This window comes from Oculina patagonica, chromosome 2 (assembly GCF_052425735.1).
Source record: "Oculina patagonica isolate OP01 chromosome 2, crgOcupat, whole genome shotgun sequence".
Classification (NCBI taxonomy): Eukaryota; Metazoa; Cnidaria; class Anthozoa; order Scleractinia; family Oculinidae; genus Oculina; species Oculina patagonica.
In genome coordinates, this window is record NC_135759.1 from 36298208 (window position 1) to 36321946 (window position 23739).

Consider the following 23739-nt stretch of genomic DNA (forward strand, 5'->3'; position numbering starts at 1 on the left):
TTTTTTCAACTTCTCCATTGAATTTTTTTGATAAATAGTTGATGAGAAATACACTGGATGCAGTGTAATGTATGCGATGCAATCGGTTTTGATGCTCTGAAATTGAGCTCTGAAATGTCGGAAACCATTAAATAATCAGAGCAAATTTTTTCCATCTTATATCAGGTTAAAACTAGTATGTTTATTGTTTTTTTGTTGTTCCTGTCTTTTTGGGAGGTGGGGGAGGGGGTGACTATGGACATTCGAAGAAATGGCGGTCAGGTTGTCAGCCTGGCCTGTGTACATCTATTCCTCCTGTTCAAATCGTCTATATTATATTACACTTTGGCAGCTAGGAGACTGAATTTGTACCCACTCTCTTTTTCGGGATCCCACAAAGTTCTCCATCTGTCCATTTACCGATAAACGTCATTACTGCAGTTTTGTTTTAGAAAAGGGCTTTTATGGGGACAAATTTTTCCTCCTGAATGCCCACATTGCAAGTGACGAATTGCGGCTTCAAATGATAATTTTCTTCATCACCGACTCAATTTAAGTGGCTATGTGAGTTACAAAGACGCGAATGCAGACTTTTGTAAAGAGCTTTAACCCCGCATTAACACTAAACAAATTTATTGCAAGACTAGGACTACGCAAGACGGCAAAACTTATTAGCTAATGTTTCAACCAGCACAGGTAGTCTTCTGTCTTCTTCGAGGTCAACGCGAGGGAAACCCGTTTTATTTTTTTGTTGTTTTCTCTCTCTACATTCACACCTTTATAGATATATGTATATATTTGCTGCGCCATATAGACTGCGTCGCTAAAGGCATTTCGTACGTGAATACTTTGTTCAGTTCAGCACAGACGCTCCCCCAACTAAAGCACTTGCGCAAGAAAGACCACCTGCTACGATTACAAAACCTACCTCGCTATCCACCGGATAGTGATTTATCCCGTGGTAAACGTTATTCTCCAATTTTGCTGAGTTATTCATTTTTTTCCCATTTATGCCCCGGGGGTAGGGGAATTTGGTCAAAAAATGTAATCGTTATGCGCGGTATTAATCACTATTTCCGCCAGGGGATGGGAATTTAAGCAAGCAATAAAAAATGCAAATGTCTGGAAAGTAACTGGGAGACGTTGACATGTTGATTTGTTTAACTGTGTAGCGTCTTTTATGCTAAAAATAATTGTTTATGTTCCAAAATGACGCTAAATGGCGGTATAAAACTGCTCCGACGTTTCGGCAATACTGCCTTCTTCAGGGTGCCACCCCCCAAAAAAGGCAGTATTGCGGAGACGTCGGAGCAGTTTTGGAACATTAACAATTATTTTGATTTGGTTGCCGTGCATGCCGACCGTTGAACATAAAAATCAAGAACTCTGTTTCGGTGAAAGTCAAATGGAACAGCATTTTTTCTGGAAAATCTCTTCGGAAATTGACGGAACGTCAGAAATTTTCTTACCATTTGTAAGGTTTCCCAGTTCTAGTCTCCGATCCTTCGGAAAGAAATAACAGGAAACTGAGCTACAAATGGTAAGCGACATCTGTTTCGGTTAGTTTGCTAATTTTGGAAAGAAGCCTTTCAATTCCAACCGGTTCTCTCCAACAAATGGTAAGCACCCTAGAGTTTGTTCAGCATCACATTGCGGTAAACACGTCAAGCTGTAGCGGAGGAAATAGTTTTCCCTACGACAATTTGAAAATATTCTCATTTTCATCACAAACGCATCCAACGAACACTCGCACAGGAAAAGCAAATGATCGCGCGTGTGGTCACGCGTGATGGACGCGTGATGCCCAGTGAACGACCGTATCGCTGACTGAAACGGCAGGCTCAAAGGTAGAGATTTAACATGGCGGCTGTTTTTTTTTCCAGTTAAATTTATTTCATTCAAACTGGCTGAGAAAAGTGTCCTTCCGTGAACTTTAAACAGCTCTTTGAATGACTTTATTGACAACCTGTTTACACCTTTCACGAAGAATGAACCACGATGTATTGGCTAAGTTCATCGCGCCTCAAAGCAACAGTACATGTCAATTGAGATCGATCGAAGGATCGAAGTGCAGCGAGGAAGAACAAATCCTTCAAAAGAAAGCATCTGTGTGTCGATAAGTGGCATGTATGTAGTATTACTTTCTTGTTTCTTAACTTTGATGTGCCTAAATGTTGAATTGAGCGAGCTTTTGAAGAAAATCTTTCGCTGCTATTTTTACATTTGCTATCACAACATTGCCGAATTATATCGGCTCTGAAAACGCTCCGAAAAATGTCCTAACTGTCTTTTCTTCGCCAATATTTTGATTGTTATCTATAGATTTATGCTTGATTAGCTATTTCGTACCGATTTTATGCCAAATTGAGGCAAATAAATGGCTTCTGTGTTTCGGTGAATTTTGATGAAATAGCAAGAAATCGTTAAGTCACGTGTGTTTAGTTCCTCAATACTAATAAAATATTGAAGTCCCCAGACATTTTGTGGCATTTTTGTGAAGTTTAGAGATGGATTTCATTACCCATGTAAGAATAATGTATATAAGTTGTTGCTCATGGGAGATATTGGGCACTAGTTAAAGGCTATTTCCAACAGTACGAAATGTGTACCTTCCAAAAGACCGTTTTAGGAGAAGAAATCAAATCAGACGGTTGAAGTGAATTATTGTACTTAAAGCCTAATAACCACAGAATATAATGCAGTGAATTTTATTTTCAGAAGTCTTTTTTTTCTTGTAGAACTGGTCAATCAAAGTCAGCTAATTAAATATGCATAAATTAGTGAAAAATGGCCATTTTTGCAAAAGGTGCCATAACTTGAAGGTAATAAAATATTTTAAGCTGATGTTTTGTCACAGTAAATAGCTCACCATACCCAGCATTTATGCTAAGTTTGGGCGAAATCGGTGATATGAGCTGTATCACCTGTTGCCTGGTCCTCTTATGGACACACTCTTAACTACTCAAATTAAATTTATTTAAGCGAACAAGATTTTTTTCTCCGTCTAAGTTATCGGATTTTCGTGGGAAACTAACGGTTAGTCCCTATGCTCTCGTTTACTTGTCTTCTCATGGAAAAAAGGTGGAGATTTTTGCACGTAAATTTCAAAAGGGAGCCCAAACTGTTCTATATTAAAACACTATTCACAATTTGGACGCTTATTTATTACTAGCCGGCGAGGGGCTCCCGATCTGATCGGTGAGCGGAGTGAGCCGAGTAGGACCTTCTTTTCTCCCCCTCCCCGACCGGAGAGCCTGTTCACAGGCTAATTCATTTCTACAGGTGGAGTATTAATTGTAACGCCAAACAATCTCGGACCTGTAACATTTCAGCAAAGGATTTTAATGGCCAAACCAGTATGTATTGTGATGGCCCCCTGCGATCAGATTCCAAGCGAATATGTCGACGTCATCAATCAGGTTTGATAAAATCTCGTTTTTCTGGGCCGGGTTGTGCTGAATCGTTTTGCGCCGTGTCTTTGTCCAGTTGTGCCGTTTTTTTGTGCAATCTTTTTGGGCTAATGGGAATGTGCCGCTGGATCGGGTCACATTTTCACGACTCGATAGACTACACTGGGGTAAATACAATAAGCGCCAAAAATGTGGAGACATGAGTACCGTGACAGATTTTACCCTTTACTCCTTTGATATAACCCTCTCCCCCCAAAAACAATATTGGATTTACTATCTGTAAGACTTGCCGCGTTTGTGTACAACATTGAAAAGGGGGAGGGGGGAGTGGTTCACAAGCTGCAACTGATTTGAAGTGGAAAAATGGGAATGTTAAATTTAGTATACATTCCAACCAAAACAAGTTTTGTTCCAGCCAAAACATGTTTGTATTTTTTATCCATTGTAAATACAATAAGTTGTGAAGAAAAATTGCTCGTGTCATGTTGAATAATTTCTTCACATTTATCACCGAGCTGAAATTTACCATCTTTATTATTTACTACACATTTGATGATTTCGACATTGCTGATCCAGCAGTATGGACGCGGCACAATCAACCTAGTAAATGGCCCAGCTCAACAACGAGTCTCTCGTAGCTCAGGTAGAGCGCCCAACCGGTATCTGGGAGGCCATGGGTCGACCCGCGGGGACTCAGATTTTTCTTTGTCCCACGCTCGTGTCATTTGAATAATCTCACTATTTATCACCGAGTTGAATACCATCATATTTACTACACATTTGATGATTCGACATTGCTGATCCTAGCAGTATGAGGACCCACAACAACCAGAATGACCCAGCCAACAACGAGTCTCTCGTAGCTCAGTTGGTTAGAGCGCCCAACCGGATCTGGGAGGCCCTGGGTTCGATCCCGTCGGGGATCAGATTTTCTTTGTCCCACGCTCGTGTCATGTTGAATAATTTCTTCACTATTTATCACCGAGCTTGAAAATTTACCATCTTTATTATTTACAATAGAATAAGTTATTCTAAAGCGTTTTTTTTCTGATTGTAATTTATCGGGTTTTTATATTTTTACAATTTTTTTAATTCAATTGTAAACGCACTGAGACTGATGTAAAGTGTGTGCTAAGTACTGTTATTATATATTTGTTTCATTTAATGTCTAAAGGACTTTTGACACTCATTGTAGAAAAGGCTAGCACATTTTCGTGATTTAGAGGAAAGAAAATTCTGGCAAGAGGATTTAGAGATTTTTGATTGAAAAAAATGGAAAAATTCCCGGTAAAAAAATTTTTTTTTTTTTTGTGGTTATGTTAATAACTTAAATTCGGCGTTTTTGAATCACAACTTTTAAAACATTAACTAGTTGCACAAGTTAAATGGCCTATAATGTAGATGCTTAAACAGAAAATGACAAAAATGGGATCACAATTTTTTTTCATTTAAATAAAAGTGACTAATATGGGGTCTATAATTGGCCAAGAAAGACATAAATGGGGTAGAGGCTCTCAGAGGCAAGCGGCACATACCCAGCTAGAACTGACTAAAGTACTTCTTTGTAGTGGTCAGTCGAGGTGTTTTACAAATTGAAATTCCCCTTTATTTATATGGATTTCTCTCGTTGTAATTTTTAGGTTACTGATTCTGGTCAGGTCAATATAAGAAGCAGAATTGTGATCAACCGAATGAAAGATGAAAAATGGTAATTAAAAGTAAAAGTTCAAGTGGTCCAGTTGTGATTGATTTTTTTATGCGATGTTTACAATAACTGAGACAATAATATTTCATGCTGTTGTGTTCTTCTAGGGATGGCTGGCTGTCATTTGAAGACCTTTTTGAAACTGCGAGTACTGAATTTCAGGTAAAATAATGTTACGAGTGAGAGTGTCGTAGAAAAGTACATTGGTTGTTCGACAACACAACACAAAATCATCGGAAGCAGTAACAAAAAGTTGGGGGAGACAGGGGGACCCGGGGCATAGGCGGCAGAGCAGGGTGGAGGGGGCAGGGGGACCCGCGGGTACGTAAAGGAGGTAGCAACGCTACGGAAGACGGAATAAGAGAGGGTGGGAAACAGGATTCCCATTGTGAAATGCTTCCATCACCAGACACGCTGCTTCCATCATTCGACCCAGTCTTCCGTCCAAGCAGGGTGGTAGGAACTAGGAGAAATTGCAAATGTATATATTTTGCAATCAAAAAAGCACAAAGAGGCATAAACTAGTAGTTTACATTTCAAACCAAAAATTATTGCACTACAATTAATTGTTACTCTTTCTTTTTTAAAAATTATTTTTCATTATTGTTTCTAAGATATATGGGTTTTTAAAAGATATATGGGTCCATACTTGTGTTCAAGACTTTCAAGAGAAGATAAGAACAGAACAAGGCCTAAATGCATTCTTCATGAAGAATTCCAAACATTTCAAATTGTAGTTAATCTAGTATTAGAGAGGTTAAGCATGACGTTAACGGCAGACGGCAAACGGCAAAGATAACTTCTGATTTTAAGTTCTTTTCTTCTAATCGGTAAATAAGGCACACAAAAGTAGAATAACGTCTCCTACTATTCATTGCAAATACAAATAATTTCACTCTTCTGTACACACAACTGAAGAGAGACGGCAGAAGTTTCATTTTTGCTTTGCCGTTTGCCGTTTGCCGTAAACGTCATGCTTAACCTCTCTAGAATCTAACAATTTGTAGGTAGGATACACTTGTAAAATATTTGTACAATTGCTACAATATTTACTTATTTATTTTCACGTTTATATTCCCTTTATATTGTATCCCCAATTAGCCGCAATGCTAAATATCCCCAGACCACTTTAATTAAGTTTTTGTTGTTGTTGTTATTGTGTTATTGTTTTTAACCCTAAATTACAGTTGGAAAACGCATACAGTCAGCTCTATCTTAACGGACGCCTCAATAAGACGGACACCTTGTGGTGGTCACGTTCCTGCCGTTTTTCAGTATTTTACTGTAAATAAATTCCCTACAAGATCGACACCTCTATAAAACGGACATTTGGAGCTGGTCCTGACAGTATCTGTTTTAGAGAGAGTTGACTGTAACAGATTGCATTACAGTTATTTTCTTTCTTTAGTTACTATATACACACGGGGATGAAAAAAAAACCTTCTACAAAAGTAGCAGCCTTATTAATTTTTATTTTTTTATTTTGTTTCTTTCGGTAGTCTGTTAAGTCCTTGAGCTCAGCACCTACAAATATGTTCTACACAGCAGGCACGAGTGGAGGAAATTTGAAGATGGCTGAACATTGTCATGCCAGCATGGGTCTGGGTAGTGCAGGAATGCAAATGTACGTACAGCAGTTAATGAAGGCTTTTAATAGGACCGCTCTTAAAGGGACTGTGTCACGGCTAAGCTGAAGTTTATTTTTTTTAGGTTTTGTCGAATACTTGCTATGAAACTTAATATTTGCAAAACAAATTGCTTCTATGGATCCAAATGACAAAACCATAGCTTCATTACAACCAAATGTGTCTCCCGAGCGTTATAATTAAAAGTAACAAGCAAACGAGATTCAGTTTGAAAAATTGCTCAGCCCAACAGTATTTCAAAAACCCATTTCGCAATCCGTTTTAATTTTCGTCACTATTGGCCATCCATACCTTCTTTTGTATTTGAGGTTTTATTGAAATGTTTCTTCACTGTTTTAACAGATTATTTTTATATTTTACCGAATTTCATGGTTATTTCCGATGCCTAAATTTGCGCTAAAATACATGACACGGTCCCTTTAAAACCTGAGCGCGCAATTTTTTTCCTCTATTCGAACCATACTAGGCCAACTTAATTAAGAAGTGGTTGATGCTTAGCGTGCGTATATCGAGTTAGGGTTGTGTTACTCTGGACAACCTGCATAACGAAGAAGAAGAAAAGCAGCAAATAATTTACGGGAAGACCGGAAAACTGACACAATTTCATTCAGTGTACGCTTCGCTCGACACGCAAAATAAACTGCCTGATTAACTTGTTAGACTCTGAGCTCAATTTTGTTTCAGTTTCAGCATAATATAGTAGTCTTGTTGATTACAGCCGTAAACAGTATAATGTAAACCGGCTCGCGCAAGACGCATAATTTCCAGAAAAGCTATTTCTTCGGATCTTCCGGTAAACCTTAATTGTTGTCACAAATTTCCAGAATGTATGAACTACTTTGGAGGAGATTGTTCAAGGAAAATGTTGGGAAGAAACCTCTCTCGCTCGCTTTCTTCGCGTGTTTCATTCACCTCTAGAAGTGAACACCGCGCCACAAACTTCCCCGCCTCCTCACACTATCACTTCGTTTACATCAAAATGAAATGTCTGGTTAACAATTATTCCATTCGTCCTTGTTGGATTCGGAGTAAACGACGGGAACTCGCAGCTATAAAACTCGACTTAGCTAAATGCAACCGCACATGTCATTTTACATACGTACGGCCGTGCATATGTTTAACAATTATTTAACGAGCACGCGTTAGATATGAGATGGTAGATAGGGTAGATGGCCAACGAGGCGCGGAGCGCCGAGATGTCTATAACGATATCTCATATTCAACAAGCGCGAGTGGAATATTTTTTCTTATTAAAAACGCACAAAGAATTGCAATATTTGAGCTCCTCAGCGTTTCCTTTGACGCGCATCGGCTACCACATTTGTAATCAATAGTATATGAGCTCATAACCAATCAAAACTCAGGAATTGCAGTATACCATTGCTAGTTTTTAATAATGAGTAATAAAACATGATGGATCATTAGGAATTAGATAGGGCCAGTACGCGCACGTATTTTTTCTTACTTTGTTTGATGAAGAATCATTGGAAGATTGTTTTGCACCATCTCTTTTACACGCGCGCGTATCATGCCGTACTTATTAATATTTCCTTTATTTACATTGTTTTATAAAACACCAGGTTCAGATCTGATATGCAGACGATTTTTGACCAGAATTTGACATATAATGTTGTAATACTTTTTTTTTTTCTTTTGGTAGAAATAAATATTAATTTTGTTGTGGTTGTGGTTTTTAGTGCAGAATGCACTATTGTGATGGTTTGTTGGGACTGTCATCCGCTAAACCCCTAAACCTCTAACGCGCTAAGGCGCTATGGTGTAAACTTTAATAGTCAATTAATTAATTAATATTAATTAATTAATTATTTAATTATTTCTGTGAAGGGGGTAGGGTGTGGGGAGCACCTGACCGTACCCCCAGGTAAAACCTGGGGCATATCTACGTTAGTTTCATATGAAGATCTCAAAGGTATATATTTGTTGCAGAAAACCCTTTGCTCTCCTTGTGGTACTTCTGTTTTATAGGGCAAAGAACTTTGCGCCAAACGCATGCGCAGTTTAGTCAACGTTTTTTTCCTGGAACTCTCATGAACGCTGCTTGTATTGCGTGTTTGCGGTAGGATTCCTGCAGACTCTGTGGCACCAAGTAAAAACCGCAAATTAATTAAATTAGATTTTGAGACTTTCGCAGCGCTTTCGTTATTAGGAAATGCAAAAACTTGCACCGGGACTTTGGGCTTGAAACTCCTGATAACCAGGAAACAAATACCCTAGCTGTACTGCGTTTTGAAAAACCTCTCGAAAGAGATGTTTTTTTTTTATTAGATTTGTTCCTTACTTCTTGAGAAACGTCTTTCGTGCAGTTTAAACCGTAAATTAATTAAATTAAAATGGAATATTTGGCTTTATTAAAGAAAGGAAAACAAATGCTATCGATGTCGCCGTGAAACAAAACAAAAACGAACAAATGTATCACGTTACGGTATTTTCAAGGAAAACTAAAGTATCTTCATTGGTACAAACGCACAAAAGTGTTGTGTTACGTTTGCAAAGATTAGCGTAAGAAAAACCAGGGAAGGAATACAAGTGGTGTTTCAACGTCTAGTTGAAAGTTAAATAAAGCAACAACAAAAAAACGCGAACATAAAACAAGATACTTTCAATTGTCGACTCCATTGCATTCTGCACTGTCCTTTGAGTCTCTGAGTTGTTATCGTTGTTGTTGTTGAATGAATTACAGTTTTGGGACCAAAACCAAGACTTTTTTATTCAAATGATGTATTGAGAGGATATTATAACTTTAAAGAAATCATTACCGCTCTTTTCAGGTGTCGCTTTGAAGAAACAGATTTAAGCTGGACTGGTAATACCTCTCCTGGTTGGTCTTGGCTGCTTTTGGACAATTTCCACAGCACTTGGTCGGTGGGAGCGGGAACATTTGCTCATTATAGGAAGGCAACTGCCAGAGAATTCCTAGAAGCCCTTCAGAAGTATCCTATAACTAAATATACATCTTTATATTGTACGTTCATGAATGCGTTGCACGAGGAAGACCTTGAAAGCTTCAGATTTCCCACACTAAAGCGTTGTTACACCGCAGGAGAGCCAACGAACAAAAACGTATTGCGGAAATGGAAAGAAGTAACTGGAATAGAACTTTGGGACTATTATGGACAAACGGAGCTAGTAAGTCGTCATATGTAGTGGTACTATCCGTTAAGCATAACCCAGCGACCGACTAATTAGGAACCTCGCAATCTAATCAAGTTGGCTACGCAAGCGCGGTCTAATTAAAAATTAGACTACAAGCCTGAGTTTTCTATGAGTGAATAGTCAACTCGGGTGCGCCTCGTTGACTATCGTTTATAGAAAACGAAGGTGAGTAATCCTTTTGTTTTAATAAAAACTTCAAAGGATTGCAGTCTAAAACCTACAATGCGTAGGGATTTTACAAGTTTGGATGTATGAAAGGGTAGAGATATCGGTCCGTTTAGGTATTTAAAAGGGCGTTGAATTAAAATATTTCGAACAGATGCACCTTATGGTTGTATCATTTAAATTTATTAAACGCCGCATGAAAATTGCATCAAGACTTCCTGCTTCAGGTATATGTCATATCTTTTTGGCATATGAAAGGGGTACCTTTTTTCAGTAAGAGGTGTACGAAAGAGGTACCTTTTCTGTCAAAATGGTATATAAGAGGGTAAGGGGTAAGGGGCCTCGGGGCGGAGCCTCCCCGTATAATTTTTTTTGAGTAGCCCCCCGGAGAGGAGAGGCTTGCCGTCTAATTGTTAAAAATTCTTTCTAACCCTACGAAGTTGTTTGCTCTCATTTTTTCATATGTATTGTTTATGTATATGTGTTATATCTTATTTTTTTAATAATTGACACCATAATAAAGCAAGTTATGTTTATTTTAATTTGTAGGCTGTGATAACTATGCCGCGAAAACCAGGAGATGATGAACAGCTTTTTTCTGCCGGCAAAGCGCTTCCTGGAATCGACATGATTGTAAGTAAAAGCTAGATCTTTACACGTGTAAGCCGTCGACTAACTGGTTAGTTATTCCACGTTTTACAGAGAACAGCTACAGGGGGTTTGTCAGTAATATTTTTGTAGTACAGCTATTTCAATAAACGTTGTCAGGTCAAAGCTTAAAGACAAGACCGAAAGGTGGTCCGGGTATTTACTAAAATTTTGAAATTTTGCAAATTGGCCTAGACGAAATGTGCAAAAAAATTTTTTTTTCCTCTCAGGAGGCCTTTCTCTATAGGTTTTCTTTCACTTTTACATGGCTTTAAGATTTAAAACATTTTCTAAAATTCAGTGTGGCTAAAAGTACCTTGTTTCTATATGTCTAAAGAGAAAAAACGTGCAAATTCGCGTTTGTCAAGTCCTTATATCCTTATATCTCATTAGTATTCAGCACGTGCAGTAGCTATCTTAAAGCTTTTATCCGACAACTTTAATTGAAATAGCTGTGTATAAACGCTTGAATCGAAATGGATCTTACCAAAGCTGACAGTGAATTTAAGATTATCACATCATTTTAACTTCCACTTCTGCTTATTGAAGAGTTTCTGTAAATACTTAATTAACAATTATTCGCCGAAGGCTTTTTTTCCCCGAGACGAAGTAGAGGGGATAATTCAACAATAATCACTGAGCCTGAGTTTTAGGAATAAAACGGAACAAAACAAACTCTACGAAAAAGATAGATATCTGGTACCTTTGTTTAATCGTTGGCGACTTCTGAGCAATTGTGTGAATCCTCTCGACTTATTAGCTCCGGTGTGAAGAGAGCTATTTTTTTTTTTTTTTTTTTTTTTTTAATATCTTTATTGCCATTTTAACATTGTACAAATGTTACAGTGTAAGAAAAAAAAAGAGCAGACGTAAGTTACAATTAAGTTACGTAGTTTATAAACTGTTACAATTTACATATGAAAATAAAGGTACAGGTACATAGGAAAATAAAGTAAATGAAAAAATATAAAATAAATAAACAAGGAAATAAGCTTACATAAAGTCTTTCCACTTTAATTCGAAATTGTTAATAGTTTTATTTCTAACTGCAATATGTTGTAGAGTATCCAATCTGTTTTTTAGAAAAGGAGGAAAGCCGTCAAAAGGTACATCATCGCAGTCTTGGGTCGTACAAAAGATATAATACTTAGCTACAAGTGATATGTAATTTAAAATATCTTTTGTTTGTATGGCGTTGTCATGCCAGCCGTAAAGGATATCGCGTTCTGAAAGAGTAATTGTATTTTGTTGTTTTTCGGACCACCACTTTTGAAATGCAGTCCAGAAATTAGAAATTTTTGGACATCGGTAGAGTAGATGAGGCAATGTTTGCGGCTGCGTTTTACATAAATGACAAGTTTCAGAGTCGCATAAATTCATACGAAAAAGCGAATACCTGGTAGGAAGTATATTATGGATGATTTTATATTGAAAGATTTGAAGCTTTGTTTCGATCGTAATTGCAAAAGGGAAGTTGTAAACATTTTTTAGGCTTTCTTGGGAGAAACCATACCGTAGAAGTCTTTGTTCAGCAGTTGGAGGTTGGAAGTAATGATCCGTAATAGCTGCATAAACAGAACGGGTGTTAATAATATTGCGTAAAGGGGATTCTTGCGACGCATTTTCGTTTTCAAAGAGAGAGAGCTATTATATGAGATGAATAATGTTTTGTCAGTCGGTCTGACTGAGTAAATGGCCGCGTGCGATCTCCAAAACCACCATGATTACGATCAATTCTAATGCCTTGAAAACCATTTCTTGAAAATATTTTCGGTCCAAAAGCTTTGATAGTTAATTTGCAAAATTCCCAATGTTTCAAATATCCACTTTTAAATAAGAGAAATTTTCATTGAGCAAATGCCGCCATGTTCACTGGCCTGGATGACAAACGTGGCATGGCTTAGTAGCCAAACCTTGAGATTCTATATTCACCGCCTAGCGTAGTGAATATTCCGTCATAGTCCGAGCTTCTCCACCAATCAGATTGAATTCACCTCTGAAAATTATACTAATGTGTAATATTGCTTTTTGCATGTCCTTTCCTGGATTCAGGTCGTTGACGATAATTGGCAAGAAGTGCCTCCGGGTACATTGGGAAGAGTTGTGATTCGAGTGAAACCATACCGTCCTGTTAATATGTTAACTTGCTATACCGTAAGTGAACTTATGTGAGAAAAAAACTTGTTCCCACCCCCTATAAAACCCCGCTTTGAAAATGGATGTTGTCGTTGTTGTTGTTGTTACCATTACCATAACAGCTTTTTTAAAATGCTCACAGGCCAATTTTGGCATCATCGATCAGGGCTCTCCAAAGTTTACACGCAAGATCAAAAAAGCGCTCCACATCTGTTGAGAAAACCCAACTCTTAACGCGCAAGTTCATCAGTTAATTTTAAACTTTCTGTTTAATTTTTTCTCATTATTGTTACAGTCAACTCTCGTTATAGCGGACACGCTCGGGGCGTCGTTTAGTGTCCGTTATAGTGAGAGTCCGTAATAGCGGGAGTCATTTCCAGTAAAACCTATTACGCCGGGGATCTGGATTTTGTCCGTTATAGCGAGTGTCCGCAATAGCGGGGTGTCCGCAAGGCGAGAGTTGACTGTACTGTGCTAACTTTTACTATTATTATTGTAATTTTCCTTACTATTTATATGTTTTTGTAACCATGTTCAAATCACACTGAGGATGGCAGATCGGTTTCTGCCGAAACATGCCTGCAAAACTTAAAGGTGTCGTGTTCTGTTTAAAATTTGCTTTACGTTTAGGAAATAAAAGAAATGGTAGCAATATTAACCCTTTCATTTGCGAATTATTCCCAAAAACGCGCTTTTTTAACCGTTAAAGTGATGTTTTGGTGCTATGATCTTGAATTTACCTAAACTTTGCAAGAAAAGCACTTTTTCACACTGCAGGAACATTTTGATAAAGATTCCATGTAAAAATGTACAATATTTCAATTTGGTGCATGCGCATAAGCCAATTTTTTTAAGCATAAGTTTTGTTTTGTTTTTTTTTTTGTTGTTGTTTGTTTTGTTTTTTGCTGAACCGTTCCGATTTTTTTCTTGCTCCTTTTCCTTCCGTTTTTTTTCGGGTTTCTTATTCTCGTTACTTTCTACTCTTCATATCCTTTCTTTTGTTCGAAAAAGTTTTGACGTAATCATTGGGAAACCCTGAAAAGGGGACCTTGATCAATTACAGGTGTATTGGCCTGTTTAAGCGAGACATGTTTAAGCACCGATTTTGCACCAAAAACGGACCGTGTTTTTCTTGGATTAGCTCTGTCAAAATGCAACCGATATTCAAAATGAACAGCCATATAGAAAGGTCATTTCTAGCTCTATCAGCTGCTTGTCACAAAAATCCACTGACGTGTTATTAATGACGTCACAAGTGGTTCAATGACGCGCCTCCAAATAGCGCCTAAAACGCGCGTTTGTAGATGAAAGGGTTAAAAAAGAAATGGAAACAATGGTGTCTTTTGACAAGCCATATTATCTGGGCACAAGATAATGTCGAATACTCTGCTTTGTAGGATAATCCTGAGAAAACTGCAGCATTGTACCATGGAGATTTCTACCTCACAGGTTCGTATCCTCTCTGTGCACTTTCCATCATTTACATTCATGAAAAGACATTGTATTTAAATTTATTAGAAATGATATTTTAAATAAGTGACAATGGTGTAGAAACCCCGGCCTGCGATCGTCTGCGATCATAACAAAACCAGGCTTAAGTCAAAGGCCTTGAAAAAATCTATAAAGAACATGTACAGTGGTTGTCGATCAGGGTTCCCGGCAGTTTTCTTGTAGCTGTCGCAGAAAAAAAATCATATCCATGTTCGATCTCTGAGCCTTCAGTTGAAACATAGTGATCACCTTTGGAGATACCACGAATTTTGTTTGATCGCTGTGGTCCCCTCTGTTGTTAGCAAAGTTTAAAACGTAATAATTAAGTCATTTCCCATGTGCTAATCATGGTCTACCTTACGGTAATCTTCAAGCATTAAGAATAACTCTAGCTTCTAAGAATCCTCCCCTATTTTCGAAGTATTTGTTTATTACATTGTTTCGTGTGTTTTGTAGGTGATTTGGGTCGAATGGACGCAGAAGGGCATTTCTGGATCACTGGACGGGCTGATGAGATTATTTTCGCGGAAACGTAAGAAAAAACAGATCTTATTAGACAATCAAGTGTGTAGTATAGGCTTGCAGATTCTAACTTAAACATACTTACTTTCTTACTTACCTACTTACTTACTTACTTACCTACCTACCTACCTACCTACCTACCTACCTACCTACCTACCTACCTACCTACCTACCTACCTACCTATCTACTTACTTGCTTGCTTGCTTGCTTGCTTGCTTGCTTGCTTGCTTGCTTGCTTGCTTGCTTGCTTGCTTGCTTGCTTGCTTGCTTGCTTGCTTGCTTGCTTGCTTGCTTGCTTGCTTGCTTGCTTGCTTACTTACTTACTTACTTGATTGCTTGCTTGCTTACTTGCTTACAGAACAATGCGCGTAGAGTTGGGCTTAAGATTAACACCAAAAAGACCAAATGGATGAGCACTGGATGCAAAAGAAATTGCCAAATAAAGATAGATGGACATGAGATAGAGAAAATAGAACAGTTCTCTTACCTTGGCAGTGTGATTGATGTGCAGGGAGGTGCCGATGCAGATGTAAAAACGCGTATCGGCAAAGCTAGACAGGCATTCATAGCACTGAAACCAGTTTGGAGATCCAAAAGGATTTCCCTTAAGACCAAATTAAGACTATTCAACTCAAATGTAAAGACAGTGCTTCTCTATGGCTCCGAAAGCTGGAAAACAACACAGGACGTAGTTAAAAAGTTGAGGGTTTTTATCCACAAGTGCCTCCGTATTATATTGGGAATAAGATGGCCACAAAAAATATCCAACCTGGAAGTACGAAACATCTGTAAACAAGAGGACATCATGGTGAGCTTAACCCGCAGGAAATGGAGTTGGATTGGGCATGTATTGAGGAAGGACTCCGGCGATGTGGCTAAAGAAGGTTTATTCTGGACACCAGAGGGAAAGCGAGCACGGGGAAGGCCTAGAACAACCTGGCGAAGGTCGGCCGAGAAAGAACTTAAGTCCCTGCACCTGACCTGGAATGGGATCCGGAAGGCGGCACAAGACCGCTCCCGCTGGAGAGAGACTGTAGAGGCCTTATGCGTCCAATGGCGCGATAAGGATTGATGATGCTTACTTGCTTGCTTACTTACTTACGACGACGACAGATACGACGACAAAGTAGGTTTCACTTATATGTTGCTGAAACCATAGTCTTTTCACGCCAACCTTGCTAATTCAAGCTACTGATTTAAACACAGTGCGGATAATGTAAACCCTTTTGAAGTTGAGGACATTTTGAATGAACATCCTGCGGTACAGACCTGTGCTGTGGTCAGCAGTCCCCACCTAGGGGGACAGGTAAATATATGTCTTATGAAGCCAATGATATACGTTTCAACATTTGTTTAACAGCAGTTGCAGTATTTGTTGCACAACGAATGCTGAACTTGTATCATTGGCTAGATGAGTTGATTATCAATTGTAATGTAATGTAATGTAAAACTTTATTTATACACGGGAAACCATCAGTTACAATAAGCTCAAGTATTAAAGAAACTAAAACTTAAACTGCTTTACATGATTGCCGTGTGGGAATCCGATTCGTCAGCTACCTTCTTGATAATTTTCTTAAAATTATTAACTGATGCGGCATTTTTAAGACATTTGGGCATGTTATTCAAGAGCGTAGCGCCGCTGTAAGAAAAGCTTCGTTTTAAATAGTTGGTATTTGGTTTAGGTAGCGTCAGCTTTCCCTCAGAGTCTCTCAAGTTATAAACAGAGTGACGCTGATAGAAAAGGTTTTGTAGGTAATCTGGGGCAAGTCCATTCATGGTTTTATACATTATTAAGGCTTTCTATTTCTTTCTTCGAAAAAATAGCCTCTCCCAGTCGAGTATGGATAGGAGGTGGTTTGAGCTCGTATCAAAAGGTGATTTTGTTATAACTCTGGCTGCACGGTTCTGTAATTTTTGGAGCTTGTCACTCAAGTAACCACTCAAACAGTCCCAAACGGGGCTGCAATAATCGAAATGTGGCATAATTAAAACGTTAAAATTTGAATTGCAGTTCCTTTCGATATAAAGGTGCGCACTCGTTTAAGGGCGCCTATAGCCGAGGAAACTTTTTTGCAAATCTCTTCAACGTGTTTACACCAAGAGAGATGAGCATCAATGGTAAGACCCAAAGATTTGGTATGATCAACTCTCTCGATAATTTGGTCATCAATTCTGATTTCTACGTCGTCACATTGAACAGATAGTCTTTGCCTTGATCCAATTATCATTAACTCTGTTTTGCAACATTTAAGCTGAGCTTGTTAGCTTTCAGCCAACAACTAAGGCTATTTAAATCAGGGGCTAAAGCCAGCTTAAGCTCAATTAACGTCTTAGCAGATAACGTAAGATTGGTGTCATCGGCAAACATTCTTGGTACAGAATGTTGTGATCGTATGATTGCTATGTTTAAAAGAACAGAGCAATGTACTTTCAGGATAAAGGTAAAAAACGAGTTAATGCGTTTAATATCTAATGTGTAGAAAATAAGCTACTTGGAAAAAATTTTCGCAGTTTTTCCAACAGGATTGGAGCCTATGACCTTGCGCGCACCAGCCGGACGCTCTACCACTAAGCTACAGTAGACACGTGGGAGCTGGACTGTAAAACTAGGCTCAAGTGTGACAAACTTCCTACACACTGCTGGGATTTTAAACCTTTTCCAGTGGCTTATGTCACTAACTGATTAATATTTTTCTCATTTCTAAACGAAGCTAAACATCTTGATATATACACCATCATTTTTTCTTACAAAGTGACAGCAATATTTCGGTATCGGTCCGTACCGTCTTCAGACTATATGATAGTCAGACCCGAATGAGACCGTCTTTACCGTTTTAATAAAAACTAGCAATGGTAAATTGCAATTCCTGAGTTTAGATTGGTTAAAAACAAATATGGCAGCCAATATGCGTCAACGAGAACAGGCCGGGAAGCTTAAATATTGCAATTCTTTGGGCGTTTTTAATAAAACATTTATTCCACTCGCGCTTGCTGGATTTGAGATCGTTATAGCTAACTCGGCGCTACGCGCCTCGTTGGCTATCTTCCATCTCATATCCAACGCGCTCTCGTGGAATAATTGTTTAATATCCTGGAAGTTAGTAGGTTATCAGGTTCTGAAAGTGCTTTTCTATAGAAACTAGCTATTGCGTAATCGTCTTCAACGTTAACTTAATAAATACAGATAAATACACGCGGACTTTTTGCGAATTTCGTAGTATTTTGTGGGGCCAGGACAATTGCGAGAAATGAGACAAAGGGTTAAGGTTGCACGTGAAGAGATTAAAAATGCCGTCATTTGTTGGCAGTCGAGACCGAACATGCATGAAAAATGGTATCTTTTTGGGATCAAATATACCTTTAGCCACGCCTAGATTTTCCTCGATCTTTTACTTAAGGGTTTAATTAAAGTTTTCCGACGGGCATTCCAGTCCATTTAATATGGGAGGTCTACCCTGTGCGAAATCTGGAACAGATTAAATAGGAATAGAAGTTCATAGCCTTAAAGTCTCTGGACTGCCTTTACTGACAGAATGCAAACTTAGTGTAAATTTTTTCATTGCCATCAATTTTTCTTATTTCTACAGACAATTAAAGCGTTCGTTGTGTTGTCACCTGGATTTAAAGACAAAAACCAAGATAAAATGATAAAAGAGCTACAGGAGTACGTGAAATACAACAGTGCGAGCTACATGTGTCCAAAGAAGGTATTCTCGTCTGTTAATTTCATAAAACCAATAAATAAATAAATAAATAAATAAATAAATGAATGAATGAATGGATGGATGGATGGATGGATGGATGGATGGATGGATGGATGGATGGATGGATGGATGGATGGATGGATGGATGGATGGATGGATGGATGGATGGATGGATGGATAGATGGATGGATGGATGGATGGATGGATGGATGGATGGATGGATGGATGGATGGATGGATGGATGGATGGATGGATGGATGGATGGATGGATGGATGGATGGATGGATGGATCGATGGATGGATCGATGGATGGATGGATGGATGGATGGATGGATGGATGGATGGATGGATGGATGGATGGATGGTGGATGGATGGATGGATGGATGGATGGAGGAAGGGAGGGAGGGACGGACGGACGGACGATCTGGATGATATTTTGCTTAAGTCCTAAACAAGTGTTTGGAAATTACATTATCACATCACCATCAGGTGCCCATGTTCCAAGGAATGTTACACACGGTTTCAAATATACACACATACCAGCTTTGAGCCTTCGATGAGCTGCAAAGTTACCTTTTTGCGTATTTCTATTTATTTGTTCGGTAAGCTATCTATTTAGTTATTTATTGTGTAGGTTCGTTCATTCCTGTAATCATGCGAGCCAAAACTATTCATGACAGAAGAAAAAAAGGAACGTAGGACGCAACTTTTCATTTAAGAAAAATAACCTAAAATTTATTGAATTTTATTTAAATTTGCTTATATTTTTCAGATGGAATTTGTCGACGATCTTCCCAAAACTCTCGTAGACAAGATTGACAGAAGAACTCTAACCAATAGGGAATGGAATGGAGTGATCAGCGCATAAATAAAACTACTACGCAAGCAGTCAAAGACAAATTAAAATGTGATTCGTTTTTAGATACACAAAACTACAAAATGCTTCTTCCTGTTCTACTTTTTGCTTGCTTTGAGCGTTTAGCTTTATTAAACCTTATTACAAAAATTTTAGTTCGTATTTAAATTTATCCGTAATAATTTAAATAATTTTCATATTGGGGTTTTGTAAGAGGTAATTGGTTCCTTTTCGATTCCTTTGTTCTACATTTACTCGATCTAGCTTTCAAGAGGCATTCGTATTTATGTTTTCAACAACTCGCTTTATTATACATTATCATAAATATATTTGCTTTTAGTCGTCATTTTTTATAACATATTTAAGCAAAAATAGGAAATTTTCCCTTTCCTTTGTATTCCTACGCTGGCTACGCAGGCTGAGGAAACTGGCGTTAAATCAGGATTATGACGTGCGAATGCAACTTGGGAGGGGAAGGTGGGAGAGGTGTTGGGGGTGAAGTAATTTGCTGCAAAAAGGTTTCAACTGCAGGTGTTTTCTGAATCAATCTAGATCTAACAACCCCCTTCCTTCCGCTATTTAAAAATTCCTGAACCGCCCCTATATCGTTATAGTTTGCAGTGGCATGATTAATAGAAAATGTGGTGTTAGGGAAAAGTTTTTTTATAATCAATTTATTGGGATTCGTTACTGGCGAATGATGTAATGCTTAGCTTGCTAAATGTTTGCTCCTCAGTTGATTACAAAGGTATAATCAGCAATTTTAAAAAGCGTCATTTGGTATAGAGTAATAATGATTTTTTGGGGAAAATTAAATAGCATTAGAGGAGAAAAAAAATGTTTTTCGTCACTTTGTTTATACCATGCATACTAATGAACTAATAAACAACGAGCGCAAGTTGGTTATAATCTTGTCAGGTCCAACAACTGCAATTATTATTCATTCAAAATATTTCTCTGTTTCTGATTGGCTTTCAATCCCCGGTGAATTCCAGCTAACCGGCTAGCGCCGGCCAAATTTGGAAAAAGGTCCTATTTTACGACGATTGACGTCATCAATTGTCCTACATCAAAAATTAACCTATCGCAACCACGTTCCCAAGGATCGCTGACGTCCATTCGGGGGAATTAGTGCCGGTTTTGGCAAATCTTCGTTAAATTTTCCGAATTATTTCAATTCATCCAATCAAAAACTAGCGCGAGCGCTCACGCCTACTCCGAAAGCAATCGCGCGTGCAAATAGTCATGGTTGCTTAGCAACTTCTGGGACGAAAACCTCGGGCTCAGTCACTTCTCGGAGAAGTGATGTCGCCAATGTCGCCATAAACTGGCACTTGTTCCCGCGACTGACGTCACGCAACAACGGCTTTGCTGCCGAACAGCTTGAAAGCGCGTAAATTGTCGCAAGATTTGAGCATTACGAGAGGAAATATTGAAGTTATTAGAAGACAAAGATAGTTAAAACACGGAAAAAACAATGAAATGGAATCGAACGATTTTGAAAGCGTATCTTCAAGAGGAAAAATTCCCTGTTTCAGCTAGAGTGGAGGACTTGGACCATTTTTACGAAAATTCTACGTCGAAGTAAGCAAGAACGATGGAAAAACGTCGCTTTGTGTCTTCGGGTTTAGCTTCAATAGAAACTTTAAGCAAGTGCCTTATATCGACATTACAAATGACAAGAAATTTTATTGAAGGTAGCCGAAAAATAAATTTTAAAGCGAAAGTTGTTGTGTATTTTTGTACTTTGCCTATGGTCAAAACCCTATTAAATTAGTTTTCTGGATTTGGAGCTCTGGAAATATTTTGAATTAATAATAAAACAATTATTGAATTCGGCTTTTGTATGATAATTAACAATCATTCTATGAGCCCGCGTTGGAAACGAGGTGGTAAATAGCCAACGAGGCGCGAAGCGCCGAGTTGGCCATAACGACTCGTATCCAACAAGGGCGAATGGAATAATTGTTTTATTAAATTCTTCTTTAAGTTTAAATCGACTGGACATTTCATTTTGATGTTAACGAAGTGATAGTATGAGGAGGCGCGAAAATTTGTGGCGCCGTGTTCACTTCTTGAGTTGAATGAAACACACGAGGAAAGCGAGCGAACGAGTTTTTCTTCCCAAGATTTTCCTCGAGCAATCTCCTCTTAAGTCGTTTATATATCCTGGAAATTGTGACAACAGTTAAGATTTACGGGAAGATCCGAAGCAAAAGCTTTTCTGGAAACTACACGTCTTGTGCAAGTCGAACGAAGCAAGTGTTTACATTGTACTCGTTTACGGCTCCACGGCTGTCATCAAGACTGCTATATTATTTGAAGCGAAATTGAGCTCAAAGTGGAACAGGTTTATTGAAGTATAAAAAGAAAAAACCAAGATTGAAAGGTAACAAACTTTACAGAAGTACTGAGTCTAATTTTATGGCGTACACTGAATAAAACTGTGTCAGTTTGCCGTTCTTTCGTAAATTATTTTTCACTCGCTCTTGTTGTGCATTTACAACTATTATTAATTAAAATTTTCGCATCAATCCTTTTGTTTTGCTTAGGTAATTTTACTATGGCATTTCTGTGGTTTTTTGTAGGCACTGCTGATTATTTCTTGTTCATAAAGCTCGCCAAATTTGCTGTTTTCAACCATTTTTCTGATGGATCTGTCGCTTTCCGCAGAAAAATTTTACTCTTAGCGGCACTTGCATGCCGCAATCATTTCCCATATAAGGTCAAACATAGGTATATGAGATGATAACCGGGATTCAGTGAACCAATCAGAAAGCTAGAAATGCAATATCCGAGGTTGAGAATTTAATAAGAAGAATTAACAAACTTGACCACAAACTGCAGCCAGTTTTTAGAAGCCGAAAAGTTGGCGATGATCTCAAATTACAGGAGTCAAAACCATGCACCTGTAATAAATCAACAGTGCGTTGTTTATAACTATGTATGTGATCTGTGCGATGCAGAATACGTCGGTTACACCAGCCGTCACCTTTATAAGCGCATTGAGGAACACCGATTTTCAGCCATTGGAAAACACCTTCAAAATGAACACCGAATTGATAAAGTTGGCGACCTGACCAACAATTTTAAGATCTTAAAGAAATGTCAGGGAAAGTTCGATTGCTTGATCCACGAAATGTTGTGGATTCGCATGAAGAAACCGAGCCTTAACACTCAGTCGGACTCAATTCGCGCGAAGGTATTTGTTTAGGCTTGAACGGACATTGTTCTCATTAATGAACATGAACATTGAACAGTTATTTTTATCTTAATTTATTCATTATCACACCTTTATCTTAGTATAAATAATTTTCTTTCGCATATGAATTTTAACTTGAAAATGGTGCCAGGATGTCACCGAAACGTCGTTCATTATTTTCGCTTGTATTTATTGTTAACTGTATTTCTAAATTTAATCTTATAAGAATTATTATTCATTCAAAATATTTCTGTGTTTCTGATTGGCTTTCAATCCCCGGCTAATTCCAGCTATTCGGCTAGCGCCGACCAAATTTGGAAGAAATTCCAATTATTGGATCGCAAGCGTCCAATATCAAAAATTATTGGATTGCAACTTCGTTCCCAGAATGATTATCCGATCGCAACCACGTTCCCAAGAACCGCTAACGTCACGCGACTGAACGGCTTTGCTGCCGAGCAGGTTGAAAACGCGAAATGGCCGCTAGATTTGAGCATTATGAAAAGCCGCGAGGTAAAATTTAAAGTTATTAGAAGACAAGGAAAGTCAAAACACGGAAAAAGCAACGAAGGAAAGTCGATCGATTTTGAAAGCGTATCTTCAAATGGAAAAGATCCTTGATCCAGCCACAGCGGAGGACTTGGGGCGGTTTTACGAAAATTCTACGTCGAAGTAAGCAAGAACGATGGAAACCTGTACTCGAAAACATCGCTTTGTGTCATCAGATTTAGCTTCAATAGACACTTCAAGCAAGTGCTAAATATTGACATTATAAAGGACAAGAAATTTAATGAAGGTAACCGAGTTTTTGAAGTTTAAATCAAATTTAAAAGCGAACGTTGTTGTGTATTTGTCTACTTTGCCTACTGTCAAAACCCTATTAAATTCATTTTGTGCAGTTGGGGCTCTGGAAATATTTTGAATGAATAATAAAACAATTTTTGAATTCGGCTTTCGTATGATATGAAGAATTATGCAGATCTCGGGGCTGAGGCGGATAACACCCTCCTCGATCTGCATAATTCTTCATATCATACTCAGCCTCGCCCAATAATTGCTAATTATGCAGATTTCGGAGAGAGTGTTATCCACCGAA

General features: G+C 38.2%; 1 protein-coding gene across 2 annotated transcripts in view; it reads left to right on the plus strand.

Annotated features, from left to right (window-relative positions):
* Nucleotides 1–20373, plus strand: part of LOC144644498 (acyl-coenzyme A synthetase ACSM4, mitochondrial-like) — a 34616-nt gene extending 14243 nt beyond the window's left edge. For both annotated transcript variants that reach the window (XM_078503991.1, XM_078503992.1), the window contains exons 5-16: nt 3262–3398; nt 5030–5097; nt 5202–5256; nt 6594–6718; nt 9530–9887; nt 10629–10712; nt 12780–12881; nt 14261–14312; nt 14811–14886; nt 16084–16183; nt 18468–18587; nt 19358–20373. In XM_078503991.1, coding sequence (XP_078360117.1) covers nt 3262–3398; nt 5030–5097; nt 5202–5256; nt 6594–6718; nt 9530–9887; nt 10629–10712; nt 12780–12881; nt 14261–14312; nt 14811–14886; nt 16084–16183; nt 18468–18587; nt 19358–19453 — 1373 coding nt within the window. In that variant the 3' untranslated portion in view covers nt 19454–20373. The remainder of the gene's footprint in view (nt 1–3261; nt 3399–5029; nt 5098–5201; nt 5257–6593; nt 6719–9529; nt 9888–10628; nt 10713–12779; nt 12882–14260; nt 14313–14810; nt 14887–16083; nt 16184–18467; nt 18588–19357) is intronic.
* The last annotated feature ends 3366 nt before the right edge of the window (nt 20374–23739 follow it).